Source organism: Hemiscyllium ocellatum, chromosome 22 (assembly GCF_020745735.1).
Source record: "Hemiscyllium ocellatum isolate sHemOce1 chromosome 22, sHemOce1.pat.X.cur, whole genome shotgun sequence".
Lineage (NCBI taxonomy): Eukaryota > Metazoa > Chordata > Chondrichthyes > Orectolobiformes > Hemiscylliidae > Hemiscyllium > Hemiscyllium ocellatum.
The window spans coordinates 14,758,231-14,775,463 of record NC_083422.1 but is presented as its reverse complement, the minus strand read 5'-3'; the positions used below and the strand labels follow the sequence as shown (position 1 = coordinate 14,775,463).

The following is a 17,233-nucleotide window of genomic DNA, read 5'->3' as shown; positions in this document are numbered from 1 at the left end:
CAAGTTCATATTACCAAGAAACAATTTGAAATACTAAATTGTTGTTTGCTCTAAACTGCTCCACATTCAAAGGAAGGAAACTAAAAGTAATTAATTCTTTAACAACTTTTTTGCAATTTTTATTGGAACAAATTTTATCACTGAGTCTATTATTGATCATGGTGATGAGGGAACTATCTGAAACTGCATTTGCTTGACTTACTACAAACAGTTCTCAGTCTGTTGAGGAATTGAACCCACATTTGGTGAATAATATTTAACTTAGAAAAATATTGTGCTGTTCATTTCGGTGTGGGATCATGTTCAAGTAATGACCAAAATTAGTGAGTGGCAAAAATAGCCTCTTTATTCAGTAACTGCAGTAGTTCAGGGCGGCAATAGAATCCCGAAATATAGTTTTTGCAGTAGCCTCTTTATACACAGTTTTTACATATATTAAAATTCCATTGCTATGGTATTATGTTGTTTTATCTATAGTACACAAAGGTCTGAGGGGCTTCTGTCCTGAGAGACAGGAGTTGGGTTAAAACGGGTGCTAACTGCTAACTCCTGATGGGATTAAGAGTGTCTGTCCAGTCTGCTTGCATAATTAAGAGGTGTTAGTCCTTTTTGTCTTTTAGGTTAGTAAATGTTAGTAAAAAATACTAGGTCTATATGCTGTAAATAAGTTAGAACTTGTACCTGTACTTCATAAATGAATAAAGGGTATTAAACTGATTACCACAGCTGGGATGTGAGATTTGTTTACTATTTGCCAACCTGAGTTTCATTCATGCATGCAATTTCACATAAACCCTGTTTTGACAGTTAGTTTAGTCTATCTTGCAATAGTAAAATACACTACAGAACGTGGTTTCATGAATGAATGAATGAAACCGTGTTATATTAAAGAACGGGTTAATAAAGGGTTATGAATAAATGAATTCAGTATTAATGAATATAGTGAGCTGATGAGCAGGTTAGCAAAGATAACCTATAACACAATATCTGACATCAGCCAGAGTAATTGGTTTGGTTTTGACTGCCAAAGCGGGTCAGAATTTTTGCTTTTATTTCCTTACATTGCCTTGGATTTTCACATTTCTAGGTGGATCCCATGGTTTTGGATGGGGTCAGGAAAGTAAAATACAGAGCAACGAGCTTCATAGCAAAGACTAGATGGACCAAGGGATCTTTTCCTGTCTTATCATTATTTGTGTGTTTTCAGAAATATCAACAAAAAAGTTCACTCTGAAACAGCTGTTGACTTGTAAGCTGCTATTTCATTTTCAGAAAGCTAGATATAATTTTCAACAATACCGAGACATTTTACCTACCCTCTCTTCTAAAAGCTCAACCAGTTGTTGGATACATTCATTCACAGATGTGAGGTTTGTTTTCAGCACCAGGTCTGAACTTTCTGGCTTCTCATATTCTGAATCAATGCCGGTAAATCCTAAACAAATGAATAAAAGAAACTGAGTAAAGCAGTGGACTCCGTGACTTGAAGACATGCATATGCAAATCCCTAAGCTGTTAGCAGACTTGTTATTGACCTAAGACACTTTCAAACAAAATAGCTTATCCAACATTATATAACATCAACCATTCATCTACTCCAAAAGCCCAATGGATTACAAGGTCACTGGTGTACCATTACATAAACCAAAAGTGCCCATGTGCTGAGTTAGCTGTCTGAATCAGGGCATTAGGACAAAGCAAGACAATCTAACTTGGAGACACTTGGCCAGGGGACACGTGTTTCTGTTCTCAATTTGTACCCAGAGTGAAAGTGAGTTAAAAGCACCATCAGCATTTCATTGTGATCCCCGCAGCAATTTAAGAAGTCTTTGTGTGCTTGCATCAATGAGCCCAGGTCACATCCTGGCCCCAGAAGTGGAGTACAGAGGATGATGCACTTCTGAGATAGTCTAGAAAGCTCAGGAGTCTCATACTTTATATTTCACCTATTAACTTTAAAAAGACAGAACATGCAACTCCTCTGTTTACATCTGGAGTGATAAGACCTGAGCTCCATTCATGATCCTTGAAAAAAAAAGCTGAGGGCTAATTTAGTAGGGGAAGTGTTTCCTGGGTAGAAGATGTTTCCATTTGTGGAGCCAGCTAAATGCAAGAGTAGAATTTTAAATTTTTACGTTAGAATTCTGAGGACATGTATTTGCGGTTGGTGTGGTGGAAGGGTTTTTGGGGAGTATGTTGCCAAATTCTACAATTGGTTTTCTTGCCACCTACTTCCCAATCCCTGATCTCCTTGCAATTCTATGGCCAAAATGACGAGCCTAAGGGTGACCCATACACCCTGTCCCCCATTTAGGCTCTTAAGAGATAAATTACAGGTCACTTAAGGGACACTCAACGTTGGCCATAAATCTTTATTTAGCAGGAATAGGTTGGTGACTAGGATGGGAGGCGGACACTCAGGAGGTTAGAGGGAAAGGGAGTGGAGTTATTTCTGCTTCATAGGCTCCCTTTTCCAATTAGAGTCCAACGCCCACCACTCTATCATGCCAAGCTCTACTTCGTGGAGGTTACCACCATCCACTCCCCAACTCCTTTGCAACAATGTTCCTCACCCTGTCACATTCCAGCAGTGTCTTCTGTCTTGGTCCCAGTGGAAGGCGCTTAGCTATTCTTTTCTTGGACTAGATACAGTTTCAGTATGACCATCAGCCCGAATGTGGTACTGGGACCAGAGAGCTGGGAGATTGCAGTGGGATGAGTGACATATCAGCCATAATCCAATAATGGAGCAGATAGGCTGAATGGCCTAATTCTGTTTCTATGTCTGATGGTCTTTTTGGTGCAGAAAATCCTGCCACTCTGCCCCAGGGCCATTAAAGTAGGATAGTCACTAAGAAATCCTGCCAGGATTTTAGGAGAAATCTTTTAGTCCAGAGAGTGTTTAGAAAATGGAACTCACTGCCATATGGACAGGCTGAGGTCAATAGTACAGATCCACTTCATGAATATTTAGAATTATCCATGAGGGTGGAAGGGCCGTTAAGGCATACTGTGAGACGGAGTGGGCAAGTGGAGACATGTGAAGCATAAACAAGGTTAGAGTGGTGCTGGAAAAGCACAGCAAGTCAGGCAGCATCTGAGGACCAGGAAAATCGATGTTTCGGGCAAAAGCCCTTCATCAGGAATCAACAACCTGATGAAGGGCTTTTGCCCAAAACGTCGTTTTTCCTACTCCTCGGATGCTGCCTCATTTGTGGTGCTTTTCCAGCACCACTCTAACCTTGACTCTAATCTCCAGCATCTCAGTACCCACTTCTGCCTAGTGAAGCATAAACAGTTGGGCTAATTAACCCATACTGAAAATCCAGGTTTGGAAAATTTGAGCATTCATGCTTGTGCATTACGGTAATGGGGCAGCAGAGTGAACTTGTCCCTTTGGACATTAAACTGGAATGGCCATTTCCTCACAAATAGTTGTCTAAGATTTGCATTGTCTCTGCTCAAAGTTCAAAATCAGTGCAACTTTGACTGCAGTTGTTTAATGTTCCTGCATTCTCTTTGCAAAGCCACTGCAAGGTCATGCTGTAGATTAGATGTAAAATACCAATACATTTTTTTACATGTCTTACGGACAGCCAAATTAAATGAACATTGTTTCACTGCACAAAATGGGGCTGCGTGTATACTGTACAGATACTCTTGAAACTCTTCACTTAACTGATAACCATCAACAATCCTCAAAGCCATAATTTTCAGTAGTAGAGAAAGGTCTCACAGCTATCAGAAAATATTGAGTCAATAGTATTATCACAACAGCTCTTCATTGATAGTATGAGATTGATACCTTTGATTTCTCCTGCTCTAGCCTTCTTATAGAGACCTTTCACATCACGACTTTCACAGATATCTAAAGGAGCATCGACAAAGACTTCAAAAAATGGAAGTCTGGACGTTTCATGAATTTTTCTTGCTTTTTCACGATCCTGAAGATGGAAACGAATATACCAAATTAATACTGTTTATTTGTGATAGTTATCAGAGGCCACTGACGCTGTCTTGTGATCCAGTCAGCCCAGGAAGTAACTATATTGTGCTGAAGTCAATGCAAAGCAAATTATCCAGATAATAAATCAGGTTGTTTTAATTGTACTCCATGGTTTAGCATAACATTGCCCTTCTCAGTATTTCAAATATATGGTTTAAGTGGTCTTTGTTAAAACATGTCCTGTTAACAATACACAGCAACACTTGGAGTCAGCAGCAAATGTTCTGTCTGATAATCTCTATGGATGTATTTTATACATATCTTCAGCTTTTCATAATAACACATTAATATAAGAGCTGGTGAGGGCTTCAATAATTAAAACACCCATTATAGTGAGCACGGTAATGAAGGCATCAAATGAGGTGTCTCCCCCCTAAATGACCTTGACTGAAACATTTGAAAATAATATCTTAAAGATCAATTTGCTTCTTTCTGCATTGGCATTTAACAATTAGAGAGAAGCTTGGACATTAGGTTCTTTTAAGTTGACAGTTCTGAACAGTTAAATGTACTTATTCATCCAATAATTACATCTCTTGTTGTTAACAATCATTTATCAAGTCTGAAATTCAGGAAGTAAGGGTCAATGGATTGGATGTACCCAGCATTTATTAAAATATTTCTAAAAAATGTTGGTTTTTCAAACAGAAAGGTAGATTTTAGAAACATACCATTTTTCGATAGAAACTTATTAACTTTTTTATTCATTCACAGGATTTGGGCAACATTGGCTAGGTCAACAGTTATTGTCCATTAATTGTCCAGAGGAAGTTAACAGACAACCAGATTGCTGGGAGTCTGGAGTCACAGGTCAACCCGAGCAGTTAAAGACATCAGCTTCCCTTCCATGAAGAACATTAGTGAATCAGAAGGGTGCTTTAAACAACCAACAACAATTTCATGATTTTCATAAGACTCTTAACTCCAGGTTGTTACTGAATTCAAATTCTACCATCTGTTATGGCAGGATCTGAAGCCAGGTCCTCTGAACATTCCCTGGGTCATCTTTGGATTAGTAAACTAGTGATAATACTACTAGGCCATTATGTCTCTTGTATCTTCCATGTAAAAGGTACTTTGTTGTATTGGTAATTAACTTTCCAATGTACAATAGCTGTATATGGAGGAGTTCAGTATATCTGGAGCTTTCAAAAGGTGTACCACTTCTCTCTCCTACTCTCCTGTTTTTTGAGCCTCAGACCCAAACATTCCTCTTTGATTAAGAGGTTGGATAAACCTATTCTGCAGGCAACTCCATAGCACCATAAAATGTTGCGTCTTCATTTATTTCCAGGATGTGAATTTCTTGAGAGATTCCTTTCCAGCAGGCATTTTCCTTCCTCTCAAAATGTTTGGCCAATAGCAACAGTTTACAGGAAATTCATGCAGGTTGTTAAATTTCAGATTCAAAAGCATAATGCTGACATGTTGAATTAGACATTGTTTTAAGAGGAAGATGGTCAGCAATCTCAATATATATATAATTAACTCGGTTGTCTGGAGGATGGAGACCAAAATGAACTTACATAATAGAGCATGTCATTTTCTTCTGTCATGCTCACCCCTCACGAATGTACAAGTTAAATGTGAGTTTACAAAGGCTAAACCCAAAAGAGGAATTTCACTGGAAAAGAACATGGAGTTGACTTTTTCTTTCCTGCTGGCACACAGGGAACTACAACTGTCGAAACTAATCTTGTCTGGTCGAGGCTTTTTGAAGTCACTTAAATACAAATACCCTCTCTGAATATATTCCTGAGACATAATTTTTGTTTATATTTGTGCATGAGATCAGGGTTAGGTCAGCATTTATTGCCTGTCCCTAATTGTCCAGACGGCAGCTATGAGTCAACCACGTTGCTGTAGGTCCGGAGTCACGTGTAGGGCAGGTCAGGCCAGGTAAGAATGGCAGATTTCCCTTCCTACAGGACGTTAAATGAAATGGCAATATCTTGAGCCCAGAACAAATGTAAGAGAGAATGCGTGGAATCCTGAAGCCAAATGCATACCAATTCTGTAAATCCAATCTTTTCTTGAGTGCGAGTTTATCTGTGCAACTGGGTATGGTCATGTACACATTTGGCTGCTAATTTATTAACATTTCTCTTTCTTTGAAAGCTTACAAGAAAATGTGGCACACAAACAGAAGTTGCTGGTAAAGCTCAGCAGGTCTGGCAACATCCGTGAAGCAAAATCAGAGTTAATGTTTCTGAGGAACAGTCACTGGACCTGAAATGTTAACTCTGATTTTCCTTTACGGATGCTGCCAGACCTGCTGAGCTTTTCCAGCAATTTCTGTCTTTGTTTCTGATTTACAGCATTCGCAGTTCTTTCACTGTTTCAGAAGACCTGTCTGTTATCTGCTTCTGGAAATTATGGAACTCAGGGGTTAAAGATTTGTTTTAAAACGCATTGACTTCAGTCAATCAAGACATGGAAGAAAAGCTAGCTAGGTCTCTCGTGTCTAGAACACTTCTGTCCAATGAGCTTACCTTTGAAAAGGGAGAGATGAAACTAGTGATGCAGACAAGACCAGCATCTGCAAACAGTTTGGCCACCTCAGCAATACGCCGGATATTCTCCTCACGGTCTTCAGAGGTGAACCCCAGGTTTTTATTCAGTCCTTGTCTGATATTATCACCATCCAAAGAGTAACAAGGAATACCGTGGGTTACCAAGTACTCCTCCAGTGCAAATCCAATGGTGGTCTTTCCAGCACCCGATAGACCTGAACAGGAAGTACTGATGTCAATGAGATGGAATGAGCTTTCTAAAATTCCCAAAGGAAAGATCCACAAGTATAATCACCATGTCTATATCACCATGGGGTGGCATGGTGGCTCATTGGTTAGCATTGCTGTCTCACGGTGCCAGGGACCTGAGCATGATTCCAGCCTCGGGTGACTGTCTGTGTGGAGTTTGCGCATTTTCCCTGTATCTGTGTGAGTTTCTTCCCACAGATGTGCAGGTTAGGTGGATTGACCATAGTATTCAGGGATGTGTAGGTTAGATGCGTTAGTCAGGAATAAATGTAGAGCAATAGGGTGGGGAAATGGGATTGGGTGGGAAACTCTTTGGAGGGCTTGTGTGGACTTATTAGGGAGATGGACCTGTTTCCACAGTGTAGGGATTATATGATTCTATATCACTCCACATGTTTACTATAAAAGCCAATGGTGCCAGCACCATTCTCCTTCCTATTAAATTGATTCTCACTTTTATTACAATCTGAAATTACCTGTCCTCCCTTTCTAGTTTTGGTGCTGCAGGCCTGAGCTGTAATTTCAGGAGCACAACACTGCAAGTACTGTATAAACTGATTGGAAGAGTACAGGGCACTTTGTGTCTTGGACATTGTAAGATTAATTAAAGTGAAGAATGTGACATCTTTATCTTAGTTATGTTGATGAAAAATCATATGTGCTCAGAAATAGTCATAGACAATTAAAACAGAAGATGCTGGACAGACTCAGCAGGGCTTGGTACCAGTGGAGACAGAAACAGAATTACCATGGAGTGCAATATAACCTCCCTTTGGAATCCTAGTCTTGGACAATGCATTACCTGTCAGCCAGACTGTACAACCACGGAATCCACTACGGGTGCCAACTATTTGGCCTCTCTTGTTTCGACTCACGTGATGGGACTGGTAAACCACATTGGTGGATTTGTGAATTTCCTGTAAGGGAAAAAAAGTGTTACACATCAGCAATTTTCTGACAGGACAGTTTAGTAGCAATACAACCAGTTTTCCAGAATTACTACATATTAGAAGACTAACAAAGAGAAAGTAAATGAAAATTTTACTCGTGCCGAAATAAAGCAAAGGCACAATCATGAGGCACATTCTTTGATGAATGATACTGGGAAAAGAATGGTTGAAGACTTCTGTTTGTTTAAACTTGTCCTAGCTGATTAACAAAAACAGGATGCAGTCATTTAGGAGATACCATTACCATATGTTTACATACTAAAACTAATCTGCAATCGTAAAACAGGAATGTTGGATGCTTACCAACTTCAGTGTAAAACACATGCAGATCTACAATCTCCCAACACAAACATTAAGCGTTCACATAAAATCTTAAAAAACATCAAGGGCCGCAGTTAAAGAGTCAACCACGTTGCAATGGCTCTGGAGTTCATGAGTTGACAAGACAAAAGGAAGGTCAGCAGATTTCCTTCCCTAAAGGATATGAATGAACCAGTTTTTTTAAAAGAAAGGTTTGACAATGATGTCATGGTCACCATTAGATTTCTGATCTATTCCAGATATTTTCTTTACATTTAATTTCACCATCTGCATTGGCAGGATTTGAACTCATTCCCCAGTACATTAACACTGGATTCTGGATTACTAGCTCCAATGATATTAACACTGCACCATTGCCTCCAGTAAATTAAGCCAAATTGTTGGCACATGTAATGGTTTCCATGGTTGCACTGTCTGGCTGACAACAAATATGTTATCAAAGACTAGGGTTCTGAAGAAGTGACATATTGGACTTAAAAGATTAATTCTGGAGACCTGCAGTGATGTTAAGAAGCGAATTCCAGGATGTTGATCCAGTGACAGTACTATAAGGGTAAATACGATGCTGCAAGACAGGATATGAGGAGCATAAGTTGGGAGCATAGGCTGTCAGGGAAGGATGTCATTGAAATGTGGAACTTTTTCAAGGAACAGATACGACGTGTCCTTAATATGTATGTACCTGTCAGGCAGGAAAGAGATGGTTGTGTGAGGGAACCTTGGTTGACGAGGGAGGTTGAATGTCTAGTAAGGAGGAAGAAGGAGGCTTACATAAGGTTGAGGAAACAAGGTTCAGACAGAGCGTTGGAGGGACACAGGATAGCCAGGAGGGAGCTGAAGAAAGGGATTTGGAGAGCTAAGAGAGGGCATGAAAAATCTTTGGCGGGTAGGATCAAGGTTAACCCCAAGGCCTTTTATGCGTATGTGAGAAACATGAGAATGACGAGAATGAGGGTAGACCCGATCAAGGACAGTAGTGGGAGACTGTGTATTGAGTCAGAAGAGATAGGAGAGGTCTTGAATGAGTACTTTTCTTCAGTATTTACAAATGAGAGGGACCGTATTGATGAAGAGAAGAGTATGAAACGGACTGGTAAGCTAGAGGAGATACTTGTTAGGAAGGAAGATGCGTTGGGAATTTTGAAAAACTTGAGGATAGGCAAGTCCCTGGGCCTGATGGGATATATCCTAGGATTTTGTGGGAAGCAAGAGAGGAAATTGCAGAGCCGTTGGCAATGATCTTTTCGTCTTCACTGTCAAGGGAGTGGTACCAGGGAACTGGAGAATGGCGAATGTTGTGCCTCTGTTCAAAAAAGGGAATAGGGATAACCCTGGGAATTACAGGCCAGTTAGTCTTACTTCGGTGGTAGGCAAAGTAATGGAAAGGGTACTGAGGGATAGGATTTATGAGTATCTGGAAAGACTCTGCTTGATTAGGGACAGCCAGCACGGATTTGTGAGGGTAGGTCTTGCCTTACAAGTCTTATTGAATTCTTTGAGGAGGTGACCAAGCATGCGGATGAGGGTAGAGCAGTGGATGTAGTGTACATGGATTTTAGTAAGGCATTTGATAAGATTCCCCATGGTAGGCTTATGCAGAAAGTCAGGAGGCATGGGATAGTGGGAAATTTGGCCAGTTGGATAGAGAGCTGGCTAACCAGTCGAAGTCAGAGAGTGGTGGTAGATGGTAAATATTCAGCCTGGAGCCCAGTTACAAGTGAAGTTCCACAGGGATCAGTTCTGGGTCCTCTGCTGTTTGTAATTTTTATTAATGACTTGGATGAGGGAGTCGAAGGGTGGGTCAGTAAATTTGCAGACGATACGAAGATAGGTGGCGTTGTGGATAGTGAGGAGGGCTGTTGTCAGCTGCAAAGGGACTTAAATATGATGCAGAGCTGGGCTGAGGAGTGCAGATGGAGTTCAACCCTGTCAAGTGTGAGGTTGTCCATTTTGGAAGGACAAATAAGAATGCGGAATACAGGGTTAATGGTAGGGTACTTAGTAAGGTGGAGGAGCAGAGGGATCTTAGGGTCATAGCTCTTTGAAAGTTGCCACTCAGGTGGATAGAGCTTGTAAGAAGGCCTATGGTGTATTAGTGTTCATTAGCAGAGGGATTGAATTCAAGAGTCGTGAGGTGATGTTGCAACTGTATAGGACCTTGGTAAGGCCACATTTGGAGTACTGTGTGTAGTTCTGGTCGCCTCACTTTAGGAAAGATGTGGAAGCTTTGGAGAGGGTGCAGAGGAGATTTACCAAGCTGTTGTCTGGAATGGAGAATAGGTCATTCAAAGATAGGTTGAGAGTGCTAGGCCTTTTCTCATTGGAACGGCGAAGGATGAGGGGTGACTTGATAGAGGTTTATAAGATGATCAGGGGAATAGATAGAGTAGACAGTCACTTTTTCCCTGGGTACAACAGAGTGTTACAAGGGGACATAAATTTAAGGTGAAGGGTGGAAGGTATAGGGGGGATGTCAGGGGTAGGTTCTTTACCCAGAGAGTGGTGGGGGCATGGAATGCACTGCCTGTGGGAGTGGCAGAGTCAGAAACATTGGTGACCTTTGTGCGGCAATTGGATAGGTATATGGATAGGTGCTTAAGCTAGGACAAATGTTCGGCACAACATCGTGGGCCGAAGGGCCTGTTCTGTGCTGTATTGTTCTATGTTCTATACTTCCAAGACAGGATGGCACGTGGCTTTGGGGGAAACATGCAGATGGTGGTGCATCCATGTATCGGCTTGTCTTGTCCTTCTGGATGGTAGACGTTATGGGGTTGGAAGGTGCAGTCTAAAGGAGGATTGATGAATTACTTTGTTGCATCTTGTAAATGGCACATTCTGCTGTCACTGTGCATTGGTGGTGAAGTGACTGAATGTTGATGGTGCGGATGAGGTGCAAATCAAGCAGGCTGCATTCTCCGGGATCGTGTTGAGCTTTTGGAGCATAATTGATGCTGCACTCAACCAGACAACTGCAGCATATTCCATCACACTCCTGACTTATGCCTTCTAGATAGTTGACAGGTTTTGGAGAGACAGGAAATGAGTACCTCACTGCAAAATTCCTATCATTTGACCTGTTTTTGAAGCCACAATATGTATATGACTGGTCCAGTTCAGTTTCTGGTCACAGAATAGAGCCTTACTACTTGATAGTGGGGGAGGTGGATTGCTTCAGTATTTGAGGAGTTGCTGAACATTCTCTAATCATTAGTGAACATTCCCACTTCTGACTTTAAGTTGAGGGAAGGCTATTGATAAAATAACTGAAGCTGGCTGGGCCTAGGACACTACCCTAAGGAACTCTTGCAGTCATATTATCTGACCGAGATGAGTGACCTCCAACAAACCACAACCATCTTCCTTTGTGCCATGTATGACTCCAGCCTGTGGAGAGTTTTCCCTTGATTCATAGAACATGGAAAATAGGAGCAGTCATAGGCTACTTGATCCTTTGAGCTTACAATCCTGGCTAGTCAACCAACTCAGTACTCTGTCTGCACTTTTTCCCCACAACCTTTGATCTGAAGATATAGCCCTAAGAACTATATCTAATTCAGTCGTGAAAACATTCAATACATTGGCCTCAACCACTTTTTGTGGTTGTGAATTCCACAGACTCACCACAACATGGGTGAAGACATTTATCTTAGTCTCCATCTTAAATGGTCTCCTCCTTATCCTTAGAATCTGATCCCTGGTCCTGGAACCCCTGCTCATTGAGAACATTCTTCCTGCATTTACCCTGTTTAAAGTCTCCACTGGTTGGAATCATACATGGCACAAAAGGTTGTGGTTTGCTGGACATCTCAGTCGGACAGTATGATTGCAAGAGTTCCTTAGGATAGTGTTCTCGGCCCAACCAGCTTCAGTTATTTTATCAATAGCTTTCCTTCAACTTAAAGTCAGAAGTGGGGATGTTCACTAATGATTAGACAATGTTCAGCATCATTTGCAACTTCAAATACTGAAGCAGTCCACATCCCCAATATCAAGGGTTATGATTCTGTACTTTGACCAGAAACTGAACTGGACTAGAATTTCATAGGTTGCCATGAGATCTCCACTCCTTCTAAACCTGGTAAATATAGTTATAATAGATTTAGTCTATTGAAACGTCAGCCCTGACATCCCAGCAATCAGTCTGGTAAACCTTTGTTGCACTCCTTCTAATGCCCTCCCTCAGATAAGAGCAAAATTGTATACAATACACCAGATTTGGTCTCACCAAAGTCCTGTGCAATCAGGAAGACATTCCTGTTTCTATACTTGAATCATTTTGCTATGAATACCAACATACCATTTGCCTTCTTCACTACCTACAGCACCTGCATGCTTACTTTCAACAGCTAATGTACAAGGACGTCCAGGACTTATTGTCCTGCCTCCTTGCCATCCAGAACATAATCTGCCTTCCTGCTTTTGCTACCAAAATGGATAACCTCATATTTATTCACATTATATTTCATCCACCATGCATCACCCATTCCCATTGACTCCAGTTTTGCTAGATTTCCAGGATATTATACAGGGTCAAATGCTGTCTTAAGGTGAAGTGCAGTCACTCTCACCTCTCCTCTGGAGTTCAGCTCTGCTGTCCATGTGTGGACCAAGGCTGAAGTGAGGTGAGGAGCTGAGTGGCAATGCAAAAACACAATGTGAACGTCTCTAAGCACTTGCTTTGCAAGTAGCTTTTGATAGCACTGCTGTTGACTCCTTCTATCATGTTGTTGATGATTCAAAGTAGACTTATTGGTTGCTAATTGCTGGTTTGGATTTTTCCAACTTTTCACGCACAAGACATTCTTGGACAATGTTACACATTGTTGGGTACATGCCAATGTTGTAGCTGGACTGGAACAGTTTGGCTCAGGGTGTGACCAGTTCTGCAACTCAGGCCTTTAGTACTATTACCAGAATGCTGCCACAGCCCTTAGCCTTTGCAGTATCCAGTGCCTTCAACCATTTCTTCATATCACTGCAGTGAGTTGAATTGGCTGAAGACTGGTATCTGTGATATTGGGGACCACTGGAGAAGGTTGAGATGGATCATTCACCCGGTTGACTACACTTCAAAGATAAATTGATTGCTTTTGAAATAGAAACCAAAGACATGGGTAAAACATTTTGGATAAGGAATGATTTTTCAACATACATTGTGGCACCATTCAATCAAGCTTATTTGTTATTCAATAATCACATCCTGAAGCAACAGGACCTATGGCTAATTATGAGATTCTTTCATAATGAAAAAGATCTTTCAATAACATCGTATTTCTGCACTAACTCCTCCCTTTTGCATTTGGGCTCTACCACAATGCAGTTCTTAAAGCCTTGCCTTGCCTTCAGGCTGCTGCTTTCTTAACCAACTATTAGTGGTGCTTATCAAATCAAACTCAAACATGGAATCATTAAATTCTTCTTACAGCATTCCTCGAGTAAATCTCACTTCCCTCTGCTCCTCCCAATATATACTGCAAGAGAACACGGGAGATATTGGTGCAATCACAGTCTGGGTGAAACATGGTGCAAAATATAAAACAGTCATGGAGAAGGATATCCATCTGAATTCCTGGACAGCTTAATGCTGTGTTCACTTGTACAACAAGCTTGTTTTCATGCAAAATTTGTTGTGCAGGAAATGATCGTCATATATTTCTATAAAGCAACAGTACGTCAGCTTCAAAAGTAATTCCCTGGTTGTGAATTGGGCTTTTAGAAGCTGTGAAATTTGTTATATAAATATAAGCTTTATTTGGTATGACTACTTAATTTGACAGCTCTCAATAGAATTCTTATATTTCTTATTGTAGCAATCAATAAGTGATGGAATAATACCCATAGGTAGCATTTTGCTCCTTATGTTGAATGATGGAAGTGCTAACAAGATAATGAGTATTGCATTTGTATTGCATCACTGCTCGAGGGGTTTAAAGACTACCATGATTAAAAATGAAGGCAATAAAGAAATTTAAAGGTTTTTTAAAATAGGCCAGTGGAAGATTTACAATGTATTGAAATTTGTAGTCAGCACTGGATGATGTACTGGGACATTTCATTCTGTATTGTCCGTTATGAGCCTGTCATATATGAGTTTTGAATGAGTTAGAGTTTGAGATGCCAGGTTATCTTAACTAATGCAATCGCCTATGAAATGTGCACTGCATGTTATTCCATGAACATAGAGTCATAGAGATGTACAGCATGGAAACAGACCCTTCGGTCCAACCCTCCATGCCGACTATATATCCTAACCCAATCTAGCCCCACTTGCCAGCATCTGGCCCCTAACCCTCCAAACTCTTCCTATTCATAGACCCATCCAGATGCTTTTTAAATGTTGCAATTGCACTAGCCTCAACCACTTCCTCTGGCAGCTCATTCCACAGACATACCACCCTCTGCATGAAGAAGTTGCCCCTTAGGTCTCTTTTATATCTTTCTTCTCTCACCCTAAACCTATGCCCTCTAGCTCTGGAAGCCCCCAGCCCCAGAAAAAGACTTTGTCTATTTACCTATCCATGCCTCTCATTACTTCATAAACCTCTATATGGTCATCCCTCAGCCTCCGACGTTCATGGGAAAACAGCCCCAGCCTGTTCAGCCTCTCCTTATCGCTCAAATCCTCCACCCCAGCCACATCCTTGTAAATTTTTTCTGAACCATTTCAAGTTTCGCAACATCGTTCAATAGATGTTGCCATTAAGAGAAATGGGAGTGGCCTGGAATGGAGGGAACTGGTAAATAGGATACAGTTTGTCAATAATTTTAAGTTACCATAACACAAATTACGCAATTTTTAAAGGTATAATGCAGAGTTACTTCAGCTCTCCTGTGGAAAATGTGTGATTTAGATATATGCAAAAATTGCTGTTGTTTTTAGTAAACGTTTTCACACCCACATACTACCATTGAGTAATCTATCTACGACTTTATGGTGGTATGTGGGCATGAAGGAATTTAATTATCAACTAGGTCAGCCTTATTCAAACCCTGATTTTAAAATCAAATGCCACAGTGTTTGTCAAAGTTCAGATGACTAAAATCCTCTTGGAAGGTTAATGGGAGTTTGTTTATATGTTGGGGTTTAATGACACCAGCAATCGTAATTACTGACTGTGCATGCTCACCTTTAGATTTTCTTATTCTGCGCATGTACAATAAAGAAAATGCAAAATTTTGTTCTAAACAGTCTACTTGACACTTCTTTACATTTATCAATATATTCTTTCATGCAATTCTTTTCATTGTTACGCATTGCCAGTTTTTAACGTGTCTTGGGTGTTAGCAGACAAAGTTGAAATATTAAAGCATTAGCCATGTCTGAGCAAATTTGCAAAAATTTAGTTAAAAGCTTCTCTAGTTCAAAGGAGAGCTAACTAAAATCAGATGTAAGAATAGTTTCTCCAGGATGAGGAGTTTATTCAGAGTTGTTAAGGGAATATGTTAGCTCAGTGTAATCAGTGCAGTTTGTGAAAGCAGCTAGACCAGGAATGCTTGGTTAGAAATTGGCATTGGTTATTTGAAGCTGAGAAAGCCTAAAGACTCAGTTGTATGAGTCAAAGAAAATGGCCTCATAGCTCACAGTATTGGAACTGAAAAGAAGCAGTTAACTCAACCTACAGGTTTGATAGGGAGGAAAATCTCACTGGCTTTTGATTAATGTAAAACGATGGTGTTGGGGGAATGGATTAAATTTAGTTTTGCCAGATGTTGGAACTGTTTTAAATTATGTTAAATATGGATATCTTAGTTTGTTTCTGTTTTCTTTTTCTTTCATTTACATCATATACGTCTGTTTTGCAGCCTGGCTTCGTGCTTATAGCTCAATGAAAGACCACCACATTAAGTTAAGCAAAAAAAGAAATCCATTAAGCTATATTTCATTCTAGGATCTGACTTGTCCAGTAGTAACATTAGCTGGGATCATAACTTCATATGAAAGATCATTTACTCATATCATGCTTGTGACTTCAAGCTGAAGTCTTCACTAGTTTAGGGGCTGTTTCTCCTTGACGTTTGGAATCTAATCATTGTTATTCCATTGACAAACAAATACAAAATGACATTTTTGATTGATTGAATCTAACTATCAAATAAAATGTGGCAAGCCAATACACTCTGGACACGGGATATAAATCTATCTTAAGTGTCTTGCTTTAGTTAGTTGTAGAAGGTAAGAAAAGACATCTTTCTCTCCAGGATCTCTGCATTCCTCAATTCTTATCTCTTCCATATTCCCAGTTTCTTTTGCCCCACCACTGGCAGCCATGGATTTAACATACTTGGCTAATCCTCAATACCTCATTCTTTTTTTAAGACATGCCTTCAGCTTGCTTGCTAACCAAGCTTTTGACCACCTGACCGAGTATCTCCTTACGTGTCTGATAATACTCATCATTATTCCTGATGAAGGGCTTATGCTCGAAACGTCGAATTCTCTATTCCTGAGATGCTGCCTGGCCTGCTGTGCTTTGACCAGCAACACATTTGCAGCTGTGATCTCCAGCATCTGCAGACCTCATTTTTTACTTAAGCACTTTGGGGCATTGTACATGCACTGCAATGGTAGCTATTATTACTTTACCTAATTTCTTAATCATTGTTAGTGAAGTTTGTGCTAATTACATTTTCAGAAATTGTTCTGGTCTGTTTCATTTATGAAACCAATTGTCTGCATGCCTTGTTGTAGCAATCCCTAGCTGCAGACAACATATTGATAGAAAATAGTGCCAAATAAGAGTGAAACGGCAGACTGAAAAGATGTGAGTGAGTGAGAGCTCAGTTTTCAATGAGCAAAGTGGAGATTGGTATCACTGTGATAATTTCAGAAATCCAAAAAGGTGAAGCTGGGGAACAATGCATTGGTTAAACAAGAGGCACTTCACAGTAGGAACAAAGCGAGGGCATTCATTCAACAGTCTCTGAAAACATAAGACAGTTTTCACAAAGGGACTGTATGAATAGAGGCTGATACTTAAGTCATTTAGAAAGTTTGATCTTACACTGTGCCATTGTTTTACAATCTTGAAATTTCAGGTCTACAACTGTGCATATTGTTAATTTGAGCATTATAAAATCTAGGTCATAGCTCACTGTAAATCGAGTCCTTTGCATGACAAATGATAGGGTGATAAAATAAAAGCTGTAATAAGTAACAACTGGAACTAGGATATCACACCAATTTCACTCTG

General features: G+C 40.3%; 1 protein-coding gene across 1 annotated transcript in view; it reads right to left on the bottom strand.

The window, feature by feature from the left end:
- The window catches only part of papss2b (3'-phosphoadenosine 5'-phosphosulfate synthase 2b), a 75,993-nt gene that overhangs the window by 34,655 nt on the left and 24,105 nt on the right, over window positions 1–17,233 (bottom strand). Inside the window, exons 2-5 of the mRNA XM_060841877.1 lie at window positions 7,571–7,685; window positions 6,499–6,734; window positions 3,806–3,944; window positions 1,317–1,435 (exon numbers count right to left, since the gene is read on the bottom strand). Coding sequence (XP_060697860.1) covers window positions 1,317–1,435; window positions 3,806–3,944; window positions 6,499–6,734; window positions 7,571–7,685 — 609 coding nt within the window. The remainder of the gene's footprint in view (window positions 1–1,316; window positions 1,436–3,805; window positions 3,945–6,498; window positions 6,735–7,570; window positions 7,686–17,233) is intronic.